The sequence below is a fragment of the Salmo salar genome, chromosome 20 (genome assembly GCF_965601325.2).
Source record: "Salmo salar chromosome 20, fSalSal1, whole genome shotgun sequence".
NCBI lineage: Eukaryota > Metazoa > Chordata > Actinopteri > Salmoniformes > Salmonidae > Salmo > Salmo salar.
In genome coordinates, this window is record NC_138310.1 from 67,153,690 (window position 1) to 67,169,238 (window position 15,549).

At 44.1% G+C, this 15,549-nt stretch overlaps 1 protein-coding gene across 3 annotated transcripts in view; it reads left to right on the forward strand.

The window, feature by feature from the left end:
* LOC106581117 (mitochondrial intermediate peptidase) overlaps positions 1-15,325 on the forward strand; it is a 35,788-nt gene extending 20,463 nt beyond the window's left edge. For 2 of the 3 annotated variants that reach the window (XM_014162876.3, XM_014162874.3), the window contains one exon: positions 14,180-15,325. In XM_014162876.3, coding sequence (XP_014018351.1) covers positions 14,180-14,280 — 101 coding nt within the window. In that variant the 3' untranslated portion in view covers positions 14,281-15,325. Of the gene's footprint in view, positions 1-9,089; positions 11,788-14,179 lie in introns of those variants that run through there. The other variant, XM_014162875.3, reaches the window with a different exon arrangement.
* The last annotated feature ends 224 nt before the right edge of the window (positions 15,326-15,549 follow it).

A 15,549-nucleotide genomic window follows, 5' to 3' on the forward strand; every position in this document is an offset into this window, starting at 1 on the left:
GACTTGGCGCTCCGGTACCGTTTGCTGTGCGGTAGCAGAGAGAACAGTCTATGACTAGGGTGGCTGGAGTCTTTGACAATTTTTAGGGCCTTCCTCTGACACCGCCTGGTATAGAGGTCCTGGATGGCAGGAAGCTTGGCCCCAGTGATGTACTGGGCCGTTCGCACTACCCTCTGTAGTGCCTTGCGGTCGGAGGCCGAGCAGTTGCCATACCAGGCAGTGATGCAAACTTAATGATGGTTTTGGAGTCGTGCCTGGCCGTGCAGTCATCAGTGAACAGAGAGTACAGGAGGGGACTGGACACACAACATTACATTTGACATTTTAGTAATTTAGCAGACGCTCTTATCCAGAGCGACTTACAGTAGTGAATGCATACATTCCCCCCCCCCCCCCGTACTGGTCCCCCGTGGGAATCGAACCCACAACCCTGGCGTTGCAACCACCATGCTCTACCAACTGAGCCACACGGGACCCTGAGGGGCCTCTGTGTTGAGGATCAGCGTGGCGAATGTGTTGTTACCTTCCCTTACCACCTGGGGACGACCCGTCAGGAAGTCCAGGATCTAGTTGCAGAGGGAGGTGTTTAGTCCCAGGGTCCTAAGCTTATTGATGAGCTTTGAGGGCTGGATGGTGTTGGAACGCTGAGCTGTAATCAATAAATAGCATTCTCACATAGGTGTTCCTTTTGTCCAGGTGGCAAAGGGCAGTGTGGAGTTCAGTAGAGATTGCATCATCTGTGGATCTGTTAGGGCGGTATGCTAATTGGAGTGGGTCTAGGGTTTCTGGGATAATGCTGTTGATGTGAGCCATGACCAGCCTTTCAAAGCAGTTCATGGCTACAGACGTGAGTGCTATGGGTCGGTAGTCATTTAGGCAGGTTACCTTAGTGTTCTTGGGCACAGGCACTATGGTGGTCTGCTTAAAACATGTTGGTATTACAGACTTGGACAGGGAGAGGTTGAAAATGTCAGTGAAGACACTTGCCAGTTGGTCAGCGCATGCTGGCAGTACACGTCCTGGTTATCCATCTGGCCCTGCGACCTTGTAAATGTTGACCTGTTTAAAGGTCTTACTCACATCGACTGCGGAGAGCGTGATCACACAGTCTTCCCGGAACAGCTGGTGCTCTCATGCATGTTTCAGTGTTATTTGCCTTGACGCGAGCATAGAAGTAGTTTAGCTCGTTTGGTAGGCTTGTGTCACTGGGCAGCTCTCGGCTGTGCTTCCCTTTGTAGTCTGTAATGGTTTGCAAGCCCTGCCATATCCAACGAACGTCAGAGCCGGTGTAGTACGATTAGATCTTAGTCCTGTATTGACACTTTGCCTGTTTGATGGTTCGTCGGATGGCATAGCGGGATTTCTTATAAGCTTCCGGGTAAGAGTCCCGCTCTTTGAAAGCGGCAGCTCTACCATTTAACTTAGTGCGGATGTTGCCTGTAATCCATGGCTTCTGGTTGGGGTATGTACGTACAGTCACTGTGGGGACGATGTTATCGATGGACTTATTGACGAAGCCAATGACTGAGGTGGTGTACTCCTCAATGCCATCGGAGGAATCCCAGAACATATTCCAGTCTGTGCTAGAAAAACTGTCCTGTAGCTTAGCATCTGCTTGATCTGACCACTTTTTATTGATCTAGTCACTGGCGCTTCCTGCTTGAAGTTTTGCTTGTAAGCAGGAATCAGGAGGATAGAATTATGGTCAGATTTGCCAAATGGAGGGCAAGGGAGAGCTTTGTATGCGTCTCTTTGTGAGGAGTAAAGGTGGTCCAGAGTTTCCCTCTGGTTGCACATTTAACATGCTGATAGAAATTTGGTAAAAGATTTAAGTTTCCTTGCATTAGAGTCCCCGGCTGCTAGGAGCGCCGCCTCTGGGTGAGCATTTTCTTATTTGCTTATGGCAGAATAGAGCTCATTCAGTGCTGTCTTAGTGCCAGCCTCAGTCTGTGGTGGTATGTAAACAGCTACAAAAAATACAGATGAAAACCTTCTAGGTAGATAGAGTATCTCATGATAAGCTGTAGACCACACTTTCTCAGGCGAGCAATAGCTCGAGACTTCCTTAGATTTCGTGCACCAGCTGTTATTTACAAAAATACATAGTCCGCCACCCCTTGTCTTACCAGACACCGCTGTTCTATCCTGCCAGTACAGCGTATAACCAGCCAGCTGTATGTTGATAGTGTCGTTGTTCAGCCAAGACTCCGTGAAGCATAAGATATTACAGTTTTGAATGTCCCGTTGGTAGTTTAATCTTCTGGGTAGGTCATCGATTTTATTTTCCAAAGATTGCTCGTTTGCTAGCAGAATGGAAGAAAGTGGGGGTTTAGAACGTTGGACTAGTAACCGAAAGGTTGCAAGATCGAATTCCAGAGCTGACAAGGTGAAAAATCTGTTGTTCTGCCCCTGAACAAGGCAGTTAACCCACTGTTCCTATGCCGTCATTGAAAATAAGAATTTGTTCTTAACTGACTTGCCTAGTTAAATAAAGGTTAAAAAAAAAAAAATGTGATCACCTACGAATTCTCAAAAGGCAGCCCACCCTCTGGCCTCTTTTTCTCCGCCTCATCTTCACGGGGATCTGGGCCTGTTCTCGAGAAAGCAGTATATCATCGCTTCGGGCGAAAAGATTCTGCCAGTTATTTTCGATCATAAGAGATGAAAGCGGCAACATTATGTACAAATAAGTTAAAAAATGAGTTACGAACGAAAAACACAATCGGTTGGAGACATGTAAAACATCAGCCTTCTTCTCCGGCGCCATTTTTTCAAGGAGTACCGGTACTGAGTCAATGTGCAGGGGTATGAGGTAGTTGAGGTAATTGATGTAATATATACATGTAGGTAGGGGTAAAAGTGACTAGGCAATCAGGATAGATAATAAACAGAGTAGCCGCAGCGTATGTGAACAGTTTAAAAGTGTCTATGTGAGGGTGTGTGTAGCGTCAATATGCATGCGTGTGTGTGTGTGTTGGAGTGTCAGTGTAGTATGTGTGAGTGTCTGGGTAGAGTCCAGTGAGTGTGCATAGAGCCGGTGCAAGAGAGTCAGTGCAAATAAAAAGGGTGTCAATGCAAATAGTCAGGGTAGCCATTTGATTAACTGTTAAGCAGTCTTACTGCTTGGGGGTAGAACCTGTTCAGGAGCCTTTTCGTCCCAGACTTGACGCTCCGGTACCGCTCCGGTATCTTTTCAGCCTCCTGAGAGTAAAAAGGCGTTGTCCTGCCCTCTTCACGACTGTGTTGGTGTGTTAGTGATAGTGATGTGGACACAGAGGAACTTGAAGCTCTCGACCCGCTCCACTACAGCCCCATTGATGTGAATGGGTGCGTGTTCGGCCCTCCATTTCTTATAGTCCACGGTCAGCTCCTTTTGTCTTGCTAACGTTCAGGGAAAGGTTGTTGTCCTGCCACCAAACTCCCACGTATCTGACCTCCTCTCTATAGTGCTGTCTCATTGTCGTCGGTGATCAGGCCTACCACAGTTGTGTCGTTCACGAACTTAAGATGGTGTTGGAGTCGTGCACGACCTAAACAGTCGCAGGTAAACAGGGAGTACAGGAGGGAACTAAGCACGCACCCCTGAGGGTGTTAAAGGTCAGTATGGCGGATGTGTTGTTGCCTGCTCTCACCACCTGGGGGCGGCCCGTCGGGAAGTCCAGGATCCAGTTGGAGAGGGAGGTGTTCAGTCCCAGTGTCCTTAGCTTAGTGGGCACTATGGTGTTGAACGCTAAACTGTAGTCAATGAACAGCATTCTCACATACAGTTGAAGTCAGAAGTTTACATACACTTAAGTTGGAGTCATTAAAACTTGTTTTTCAACCACTTCAACCAATTTCTTGTTAACAAACTATTGTTGGTAAATCGGTTAGGACATCTACTTTGTGCATGACACGTCATTTTTCCAACAATTGTTTAGAGAATTTTTCACTTATAATTCACTGTATCACAATTCCAGTGGGTCAGAAGTTTACATTCACTAAGTTGACTGTGCCTTTAAACAGCTTGGAAAATTCCAGAAAATGATGTCATGGCTTTAAAAGCTTCTGATAGGCTAATTGACATCATATGAGTCAATTGGAGGTATACCTGTGGATGTATTTCAAGGCCTACCTTCAAACTCAGTGCAGACCTCCACAAATCTGGTTCATCCTTGGGAGCAATTTGCTTGACATCATGGGAAAATCAAAAGAAATCAGCCAAGTCCTCAGAAAAAAAATTGGAGACCTCCAAGTCTGGTTCATCCTTGGGAGCAATTTCCAAACGCCTGAAGGTACAACGTTCACCTGTACAAACAATAGTACGCAAGTATAAACACCATGGGACCACGTAGCCGTCATACCGCTCAGGAAGGAGATGTGTTCTGTCTCCTAGAGATGGACGTACTTTGGTGCGAAAAGTGCAAATCAGTCCCAGAACAACAGCAAAGGACCTTGGGAAGATCCTGGAGGAAACGGGTACAAAAGTATCTATATCCACAGTAAAACGAGTCCTATATCGACATAACCTGAAAGGCCGCTCAGCAAGGAAGAAGCCACTGCCCCCTAACCGCCATTAAAAAAGCCAGACTACGGTTTGCAACTGCACATGGGGACAAAGATCGTACTTTTTGGAGAAATGTCCTCTGGTCTGATGAAACAAAAATAGAACTGTTTGGCCATAATGACCATCGTTATGTTTGGAGGAAAAGGGGGGGAGGCTTGCAAGCCGAAGAACACCATCCCAACCGTGAAGCACGGGGGTGGCAGAATCATGTTGTGCGGGTGCTTTGCTGCACTTCACAAAATAGATGGCATCATGAGGCAGAAAAATCATGTGGATATATTGAAGCAACATCTCAAGACATCAGTCAGGAAGTTAAAGCTTGGTCGCAAATGGGTCTTCCAAATGGACATTGACCCCAAGCATACTTCCAAAGTTGTGGCAAAATGGCTTAAAGACAACAAAGTCAAGGTATTGGAGTGGCCATCACACAGCCCTGACCTCAATCCTATAGAAAATTTGTGGGCAGAACTGAAAAAGCATGTGCGAGCAAGGAGGCCTACAAACCTGACTCAGTTACACCAGCTCTGTCAGGAGGAATGGGCCATAATTCTCCAAACTTATTGTGGGAAGCTTGTGGAAGGCTACCCAAAACATTTGACCCAAGCTAAACAATTTAAAGGCAATGCTACCAAATACTAATTGAGTGTATGTGAATTTCTGACCCACTGGGAATGTGATTTATTTCAGATTTTATTTCTTTCATCATTCTCTCTACTATTATTCTGACATTTCACATTCTTAAAAGAAAGTGGTGATCCTAACTGACCTAACTGACCTAAGACAGGGAATTTTTACTAGGATTAAATGTCAGGAATTGTGAAAAACTGAGTTTAAATGTATTTGGCTAAGGTAAACTTCCGACTTCAACTGTAGGTGGGAAATGTGTGGAGTGCAATAAAGTTTACGTCATCTGATCTGTTGGTGTGTTCATGGCAACAGATGTGAGTGCTACTGGGCGGTAGTCATTTTAGACATGTTACCTTGTCGTTCTTGGGCACAGGGACTATGGTGGTCTGCTTGAAACATGTAGGTATTACAGACTGGGTTAGGGAGAGGTTGAAATTGTCAGTGAAGACTCTTGCCAGCTGGTCAGCGCATGCTCTGAGTATGTGTCCTGGTAATCCGTCTGGCCCTGCAGCCTTGTGAACGTTAACCCGTTTACTCACATTGGCTACGGAGAGCATGATCACAAAGTCGTCCGGAACAGCTGGTGCTCTCATGCATGGTTCAGCGTTGCTAGCCTCGAAGCGAGCATCGAAGGCATTTAGCTCATCTGATAGGCTTGTGTCACTGGGTAGTTCATGGCTGGGTTTCCCTTTGTAATCCGTGATTGTTTGTAAGCCCTGTCACATCCGACAACAGTCAGAGCCATTGTAGTAGGCTTCGATCATAGTCCTCTATTAATGCTTTGCTTGTTTGATGGTTTGTTGGAGGGCGTAGCGCAGGGGTGGGCAACTCCAGTCCTCGAGGACCTGATTGGCGTCACACTAGCAAACACAGCTGATTAATCAAATTGCATTCTAAACTGAAGATCATGATTAGGTGATTATTGGAATCAGGTGTGTTAGCTAGGGCTGGGGAAACGTTGTGACACCAATCAGGCCCTCGATGACTGGAATTGCCCACCCCTGGCGTAGTGGGATATCTTAAGCGTCCGGATTAGTGTCCCACTCTTTGAAAGCGGCAGCTCTAGCCTTTAGGTCAGTATGGATGTTTTCCTGTATGTAATCCATGGCTTCCTGTTGGGATATGTACATACAGTCACTGTGGGGATGACGTTGTCGATGCTCTTATTAATGAAACCGGTGACTGATGTGGTAAACTCCTCAATGCTTCCAGTCTGGGCCAGCGAAACAGTCCTGTCGCTTTAATTAACTGTTAAGATGCACTACATGTGGACACCCCTTCAAATTAGTGGATTCGGCAATTTAGTCACACCTGATCCTGAAGGGTATATACAATCGATCACACAGCCATGCAATCTTCATAGACAAACATTGGCAGTAGAATGGCCTGTACTGAAGAGCTCAGTGACTTTCAACGTGGCACCGTCATAGGAGGCCACCTTTCCAACAAGTCAGTTTGGCAAATTTCTGCACTGCTTGAGCTGCCCCGGTCAACGGTAAGTGCTGTTGTTGTGAAGTGGAAACGTCTAGGAGCAACAACGGCTCAGCCGCAAAGTGGTAGGCCACACAAGCTCACCGAATTGGACCGCCGAGTGCTGTAGTGCATAAAAATCTTCTGTCCTCGGTTGCAACACTCGCTACCGAGTTCCAAACTGCCTCTGGAAGCAACGTCAGCACAATAACTGTTCGTCGGGAACTTCATGAAATGGGTTTCCATGGCCGAGCAGCCACGCACAAGCCTAAGTATCACCATGCCCAATGCAAAGTTTCGGCTGGAGTGGTGTAAAGCTCGCCGCCATTGGACTCTGGAGCAGTGGTAACGCGTTCTCTGGAGTGATGAATCATGCTTCACCATCTGGCACTCCGATAGATTAATCTAGGTTTGGTCGATGCCAGGAGAATGCTACCTGCCCCAATGCATAGTGCCAACTGTAAAGTTTAGTGGAGGAGGAATAATGGTCTGGGGCAGTTGTTCATGCTTCGGGCTAGGCCCCTTAGTTCCAGTGAAGGGAAATCTTAACGCTACAGCTTACAATGACATTCTAGATATTCTGTGTGGAACAACTTGACTGGCCTGCACATTGCCCTGACCTCAACCCTATTGAACACCTTTGGGATGAATTGGAACGCCTACTGCGAACCAGGCATAATCGCCCAACACCAGTGCCCGACCTCACTAATGCTCTTGTGGCTGAATGGAAGCAAGTCCCCGCTGCAATGTTCCAACATCTAGTGGAAAGCCTTCCCAGAAGAGTGGAGGCTGTTATAGAAGCAAAGGGGATCAACTCCATATTACTGTACAGTAGGTCGTTATGGCAGTGCGTGCACATCATCTTGTCTACATGATTTACTATATCATCATGACCCCTTCAATTACTGTAATAAAGTAAGGATTGTTTACGTGTGTCTGTTCAAGCCTTTAGAAATGGTTTACTGGTTTTGAGAAACTAGCTAAAAATCTGGGAACATTTTGAGTGAGTACAATAATTAGTCATTGGAAGTGACATGTTTACTATGAAGATTTTTGTATCTGCACAGCCTCAAGGCAATAGCATTTTAGAAACACTTACATAAACCAACACTGAGCAAACCGAACCCTGTTAAAGAAGCTTGCAGCTAAAGTGGTCTGTTTCCCTGCTGTTTCCTGCAGTATGGGTCTGGTGGTGGAGGATCTTGGTTGAAAGGTGAAGGGGCAGGTTGGGGGAACCCGGAGCAAACCCAGAGAGGTTCCTCAGAGGCTGGCCTGGTCTTTTTATCTGGGTGGCTCCCTGCCCGCTCCGTGCTGCGCCTGGACGTTTCCCAGGCAGCCAGCCGGTGGTGAAAAGTAGCCCCGGGATTAAATGGCAGCAGAGAGCGTGAAAGGTGATCGACTGACGGCCCATGCTAACTGAAGCCCTCTGTTCTTGGGCCCAGGCTGCCACAGAGGGGGCTTTCATGGGCCTGCTGTTTCCCATAGCCTCCTCTGCCCACCACGGATCAGGAGGGGCACATGGGACAATGGAGCTACCTAAGCAATGGAGCAGGTCCCAGGACCTGGCCTCTCAGCTCAGCCTGGCCTAGTTGGCCTAATCAGGTGTGGATATAATGACCCTGTTCTGAAGTTAATAAACCTTCTGAGCCTGGTTCTATTGGCCTTGGTTCTAGTCTGCTACTCCTTTGTCTCCCTCTGGTTTAATCAGAGGATCACTGTATGCGTAGTATGAGTCTTTAATCACCATAGTACAGTATGAATGAGTCCTTATGAACTTAGGAGGGTTTCATTTATAGTCACATTCCACTTCTTGCTGTAAATGTATAGTTAAGGGTGTGGAATACACTATACTGTGGTGTAGAGTTGTAAATGTGCCAGTTAACTTAGAATGACTACATCAATACTTTATCAGAAGTTCAATCAAGGCTCTAAATGTATTTGCCTCCTCAAATAGTTAGACATCCTCCTCCAAACTGCTCTTTGCAATATTTGTCATCACTCTTGTCATGTTTGTTTTTTTACTGTTAAAAGCTGTTTCAAGAAAGAACGGGCTTCCTTAACTTCAAAGACACAATTATAGTGGCAATGAGAAGATAGTTTGCCGCCAGGTTAGAAAGAGGTAATTACTTAACCATTTGAAACATGTCAAGGTGTTTATGATCAAAACGTAAAGTACTAGAGAAACCAGAAATCTGTTATGAAATGTATGATTATGAGAATGATTGTTGCTCAACCCTGTTTGTTCAAAGAGCTTGTCGTACTCAGCAGTATGTTATTGAGTAGGAGGGGCAATATGGTATATGCAAATATGTAATAGTGATATATTACTTTCTACTGGTGAAAGTGGCATTAACACCTGCAACAATAACTTCAACACATAAAAAAACACTATCTCAGCGATACCAAGGCAGTTCCTAATGTCTGTCTCTGCTCTAATCCTCTGCAGTCAGTCTGGGACAAGCCTAAACCCCAAGGTGTGGCCAGGCTGGGCTGCCCCAGCACCAGATGACACAGCAGAGCAGCACTCTAGAAGTAGTGGGATTAAGGCTGATTAACAAATGTGGCTCAGCCTGGCACTTTGATGCAGGCAGCTTCTACTGAGACAGAGTCCGTTTCCCTTCCGTCCATCCCCCTGAGTCCTCATTACCCTTTTGTTACCCTGCTGTTAGCCAGCCACAGAGATACACATCTCCACCCTCACCACCCTCTGTAAAGTAAATAAATAGTGCTGCACTGCACATACTACCTAAATGCAGCCTTTATTTCAGTAATTTTAATGTTTTTAATGGACCTTAGTTCTTCCGTATGTACCTGTATTTTGAGCACAGATTAGTTACGCAGCTGTTCAACAAAAGTTCACTGTACATCAAATCGTGCATACAGCCGCTCTGCTGGACTACTATAACATTTTCTTCTGTAGAAAGCTCAGACTGACAAGTAATTGTTCTTTCCATGGATAAAAGACCTTTGAAACATAATACTTCTGCTGTCCTAGCAAATTGCTCCTTTTCAGAATACAGAACTAATGGATTATACATTTAATGCCATATAGACCCATTGATGTATGAGTCTGGTTTGCTTTAAAGTCCTCCTCAGCACAGTGGTCATTTTGGAGTGTCTTGGGAGCATTTTAAGCAGGTTGTGCAATAACCTTCATCAAGGGACATCTTGGTTAAACTTAACCTAATAGTCTGTTTACCTAACCCTGTTTAGTGTTAAATCTTGGCATTTGTGTAAAATAATAAAAGCCCCACCCTGTGGTAATTTGATTTTGGAAAGACTTTTATTTACTAGCCACTTTGGTTAACATTATTGGCATATATAATGACATGTAATGGGCATAGCCTCATACCTCAGAGCAGTGCCATTGTGAATGGAGAATGCCAATATCTAAAGGCAATATGACTCATTTGACAAATCCATCATTCTCTGTTGCCAGACTGGGCAGGAGCAGAACATGGCTTACAGGCCTGTCCCATGGTTTGACAGGGTTGTCTCTTTTTGTGTAAACAAGAATGATTATTCTACGGCTATGGTTTCACTTATGTTTTTCCTTTGCCAATGTTTTCCAACAGGATCCGGCACCTCTGTTTTGGACTGTTTAGCTCCAGAACCATTTTCCAGGATCCGGTACCTCTCATGGCATGAAGAATAATTTTAGACACACCTACTCATTCCAGGGTTTTTCTTAATTTTTTATATTTTCTACATTGTAGAATAAGTGAAGACATCACAACTATGAAATAACACATGGAATCATGTAGTAGCCAAAAAAAAGTGTTAAACAAATCTAAATATATTTGAGATTCTTCAAAGTAGCCACCATTTGCCTTAATGACAGCTTTGCACACTCTTGGCAACCAGCTTCATGAGGTAGTCACCTGGAATGCATTTCAATTAACAGGTGTGCCTTGTTAAAAGTACATTTGTGGAATTTCTTTCCTTAACTCTTTGAGCCAATCAGTTGTGTTGTGACAAGGTAGGGGTTGTATATAGAAGATAGCCCTATTTGGTAAAAGACCATGTCCATATTATGGCAAGAACAGCTCAAATAAGCAAAGAGAAACAAAAGTCCATCATTACTTTAAGACATGAAGGTCAGTCAATGTGGAACATTAAAAAGAGCTTTGAATGTTTTTTCAAGTGTCGTCACAAAAACCATCAAGCGCTTTGATGAAACTGGCTCTCATGAGGACCGCCACAGGAAAGGAAGACCCAGAGTTACCTTTGCTGCAGAGAATAAGTTCATTAGAGTTCACTGCGCCTCAGATTGCAGCCCAAATAAATGCTTTACGGAGTTCAAGTAACAGACACATCTCAACATCAACTGTTCAGAGGAGACTACGTGAATCAGGCCTTCATGGTTGAATTGCTGCAAAGAAACCACTACTAAAGGACACCAATAAGAAGATACTTGCTTTGGCCAAGTAATACGAGCATTAGACCGGTGTAAATCTGTCCTTTTGGTCTGATGAGTCCAAATGTGAGATTTTTGGTTCCAACCACCTTGTCGTTGTTAGACGCAGAGTAGGTGAACGGATGATCTCCGCATGTGTGGTTCCCACTGTGAAGCATGGAGGAGGGGTGTGATGGTGTGGGGGTGCTTTGCTACTGACATTGTCAGTGATTTCTCTTTTAGAATTCAAGACACACTTCACCAGCATGGCTACCACAGCATTCTGCAGCGATACGCCATCCCATCTGGTTTGCGCTTAGTGGGACTATCATTTGTTTTTCAACAGGATAATGACCCAACACAGCGCCAGGCTGTGTAACGGCTATTTGACCAAGGAGAGTGATTGAGTGCTGCAGCAGATGACCTGGCCTCCACAATTACCCGACCTCAACCCAATTGAGATGGTTTGGGATGACTTCGACTGCAAGTGCTCAGCATATGTGGGAAGTCCTTCAAGACTATTGGAAAAGCATTCGAGGTGAAGCTGGTTGAGAGAATGCCGAGAGTGTGCAAAGCTGTCATCAAGGCAAAGGGTGGCTACTTTGAAGAGTCTCAAATATAAAATATATTTTGCTTTGTTTACCACTTTTTTGGTTACTACATGATGTGTTTTTTCATAGTTTTGATGTCTTCACTATTATTCTTCAATGTAGAAAATAGTACAAATAAAGAAAAACCCTTGAATGAGTAGGTGTGTCCAAACCTTTGACTGGTACTGTGTGTGTGTGTGTGTGTGTGTGTGTGTGTGTGTGTGTGTATATATATTAGTGTTAATGTCACTGTCCCCACTACAACAACAAAAAATACTTGTAATTTTATCCTTGAAACAATTAAAATACTGTAAAAATTCATTCATTCATTCCTATGGAGGACTACTCCTTCTGAGGAGTTCCAATATGGCCGACCGGTGGCTTCAAAGCCTCTCATTGGCCAATACACAGAATTTGCATTCTGGTGTTTATATACATCATTGGCGTTTACCTGCTGGTTGCTCCTTTGTCACATTGTGACTCTGGTTATGCAGATTAGTCTCCATGCTTATTTAACACACTAACCTGCAGCACGGCAGGCTGCAGGCTCCCGGCCAGCCCACTGCAAATCCCCTTGTGGAGAGGTGTCTGGAAATTGCTGTTGTTAGAGAAAGTGCTAGTGATGCTGCAGACAACCTTATGGATCCAGATCAGTGACTGCAGAGTGAGATCTGTGGTGAGATACTTAGATGAGCTCACTATTCCCAGCCCAATGATGTCATGTTTTTGTGAAAATTCATTTCAGTTAAACCGTGCATGCATAGCATTTAGTGGTTAGCCCTCTAAGGTTCATATATGCAATATTATATTACTGCCCTATAATATCATAGTTTTGTGAGGAAAGAAAAACATGTAGCTTTGAATAGTCCATAGTTTTCTGCAATTGAAAATAGCAGGTTTAGCCAAATATTGTACTACTGCAGTATCATCCTCTAGGTCAGTAGTCCTGTATCCCTCCGAACATTCAACCTCCAGCTGCGTACCCCCTCTAGCACCAGGGTCAGTGCACTCTCAAATGTTGTTATTTGCCATCATTGTAAGCCTGCCACACACACACACTATATGATGCATTTATTAAACATAAGAATGAGTGTGCGTTTTTGTCACAACCTGGTTCATGGGAAGTGACAAAGAGCTCTTATAGGACCAGGGCACAAATAATAATCAATAATTTTGCTCTTTTATTTAACCATCTTACATATAAAACCTTATTTGTTCATTGAAAATTGTGAATAACTCACCACAGATTAATGAAAAGGGTGTGCTCAGTCTTATATCATTTTCCACACACAATCTGTGCCTGTATTTAGTTTTCATGCTAGTGAGGGCGAAGAATCCACTCTCACATAGGTACGTGGTTGCAAAGGGCATCCTTGTCTTAACAGCGCGATTTGCCAAGGATTTGCCATGGATGTTTTTCTACCAGAGAACATGTCATCCAATGCCACGATCAGCCAAGCATAATGCTCACAAGCAGAACATCAAGCATGATCTAGTTTTTAATAAACCCCTATCATACGAGTGCCTGAAAACCACTAACTTCATGTGGGTTTAGAACCTTGGTTCAGAGGCCTTGTGATTGTGCTCTGCTTTGTACCCCTATCTTGCTGTTGGGAGGGAGGGAGGCCTGGTGGCTAAAGGGGAAGATGAACCCTGGTCTGTTTCTCAGGCCAGGCTCCAGTGTGGGAGGCAGCCAGTTTAATGCAGGCCAGGGCCAAGCTGATTCAGGGCTCATTTTCCAACTGCTCAGCCAGTTTTAGGAAGGGAACTTCTCAGAGATGGACTCCCTGCTGTGTGTGTGTGGGGGGGAGTCTCTGTGGGTGGGTGTGTGTGTTTTATTATTGGAACCCTTTGCATGTGGTTATAAATGCAAGTGTTTTGTCCCTGAATTTTGATAAAAAAATTATATCTATATTTTCTTTTTAGTGCCTGTCTATTGCGTGTGTGTGTGTGTGTGTGTGTGTGTGTTGGAGGTGACCCATGCAGGAAGGAGGGAGAGAGGGGAGTGCCTATTTACATTGGCAGCAACACAAGGGGGAAATGAACTGACTTCAAAGCGAGAGTGCAGCGGAATTGTGAAGAGAGTGTGCGCTCCGTGCATGAGCTACCAGACACTCTCATAACACAGACACATATTCCCAGAGCTGCTCCGAATGGCCTGTTAGAAACATACTGGAGCAGGCTAGCAAGGAGATTATATGTGTATAGAGACACTCTACCCCCTCAAAATATCACACCTTTCGATGTTTGTACTGTTGCAGTGTTGAAACAACAAATGAGAACTTAGGAGTGTTTACTCTTGAGGACAACTTTAAAGGGACATTAGTACACTTCTCTATGTACTCTTGCATTTAATGAATTGTCTCCGTGTTACCTGACATCCACTACAGGCCATAAACTATATCTTATTTAACTGAAAGTTCTGCTTTTATATTTTAACTCAGGTGTTTCACTTCAATTCATTGGAGGAGTTTTACTTCAGTGACAGCATATAAACCTTTTTTAAAGGGCAATATGCTCAATCCCTGTCTGTGTATCTGTGTGACACAGGGATGCTGCAGAGACAGCCCACCATTGAGGACTTTGTGGACGCCCTGGTGACCGACCTGAACCCAGACTTTGAGACCTTCATCATGGACTCTACAAGCTGATTAGCTTGATCGATCTTCGACTCTTCAATTCAGTTTCAGCCACGACTTGAATTCTGTTGCTGTGGAATGGACTCACGTGGTCAGAAAATGCAATTAATTATTCATCCTTTCAAAAGGCAGATAACTGTAGCTGTATGCAGTCACTGTAAACATGTTTTTTTTTAATGCAATTAGCTATTTAATGATTTGGCTCAACCATAGGTTCTGTGTGGTTCATAAAAGTCTGTGCAGATCTGTGCATATACCACATGTAATATACCATACTGTCTTACACATATTTTTGTCATTGATGCATGTCAATTATGGAAAGTACAAAAAGTACATCATTTAATTCAGAATATTGCAATATTGAGCAATGTAATCTTCAGCACTTTGAGAATGTATGTTTGAAACATCTGTTCCAATATCCATGTAAATAGATAAGTTGAAGTATGTAGACATTATTTGTATAATCTGCCCAAGAGAAAATACTCATATCTGTGAGCGTTGAATATAATTTTCTGCAGAAGTATGAGCAGTTCATTGTTATTTCCTGTTCAGATCAGACAGGACAAATACAACACCTGCTATTCCTGACATAGTGTTTTGACTTAAATGCAAATCTGCTCCCTCTGATTTGTCTGTGTTTCTGTTAGGGAGGGAGGGGAGGAGGGTGGGAGGGGAGGTTATGGGTTTGAGAAGGAAGGATAGAGTCTCTTAGGTGTTGTGAATTGGAGATTTAAGGGATTTCTGATTAATTCACACAGAGCGCGATCCAGACTGTGACGACTAGCTAAATCAACTACTACCGGCTGTTGCATCTGTTTCAACAGATTCTGCCTCTAATTACCCGGGGCTGAGGCTACAGCTGCTCTCCATACAATGTCCTTACTTGCCTAGCACTGATATCAGACCTGGGGCATCACCCATCAAGGTGGGATTTACTTCAGATGGTTAATCAAGGTGTGAACATGCTATCAAAAGGAGTGAGCTGGGTAGCTGTAACCACATGTAGGCCTACTGTATATCGCACAGAGCCATGAATAAATTCCTAAATATGAAATCACTAATGGAATCTTTATTTTCATTACTTGTATCTATCTTGTTTTGAACCAAATTCAATCATAATATGTTGTGGCAAGTAATATCTTGAGTTTCAGAGAGACGCCACTGGATACTGAAGTGAATGTAGTGTGTGTGACGTAGTGATTGAAGGCTGTCTGTTGCAATTGGTGTAGGATTAAAGATGGGCCATTTTAATGTTAGTCACTAGAGATATTTCAACAACAA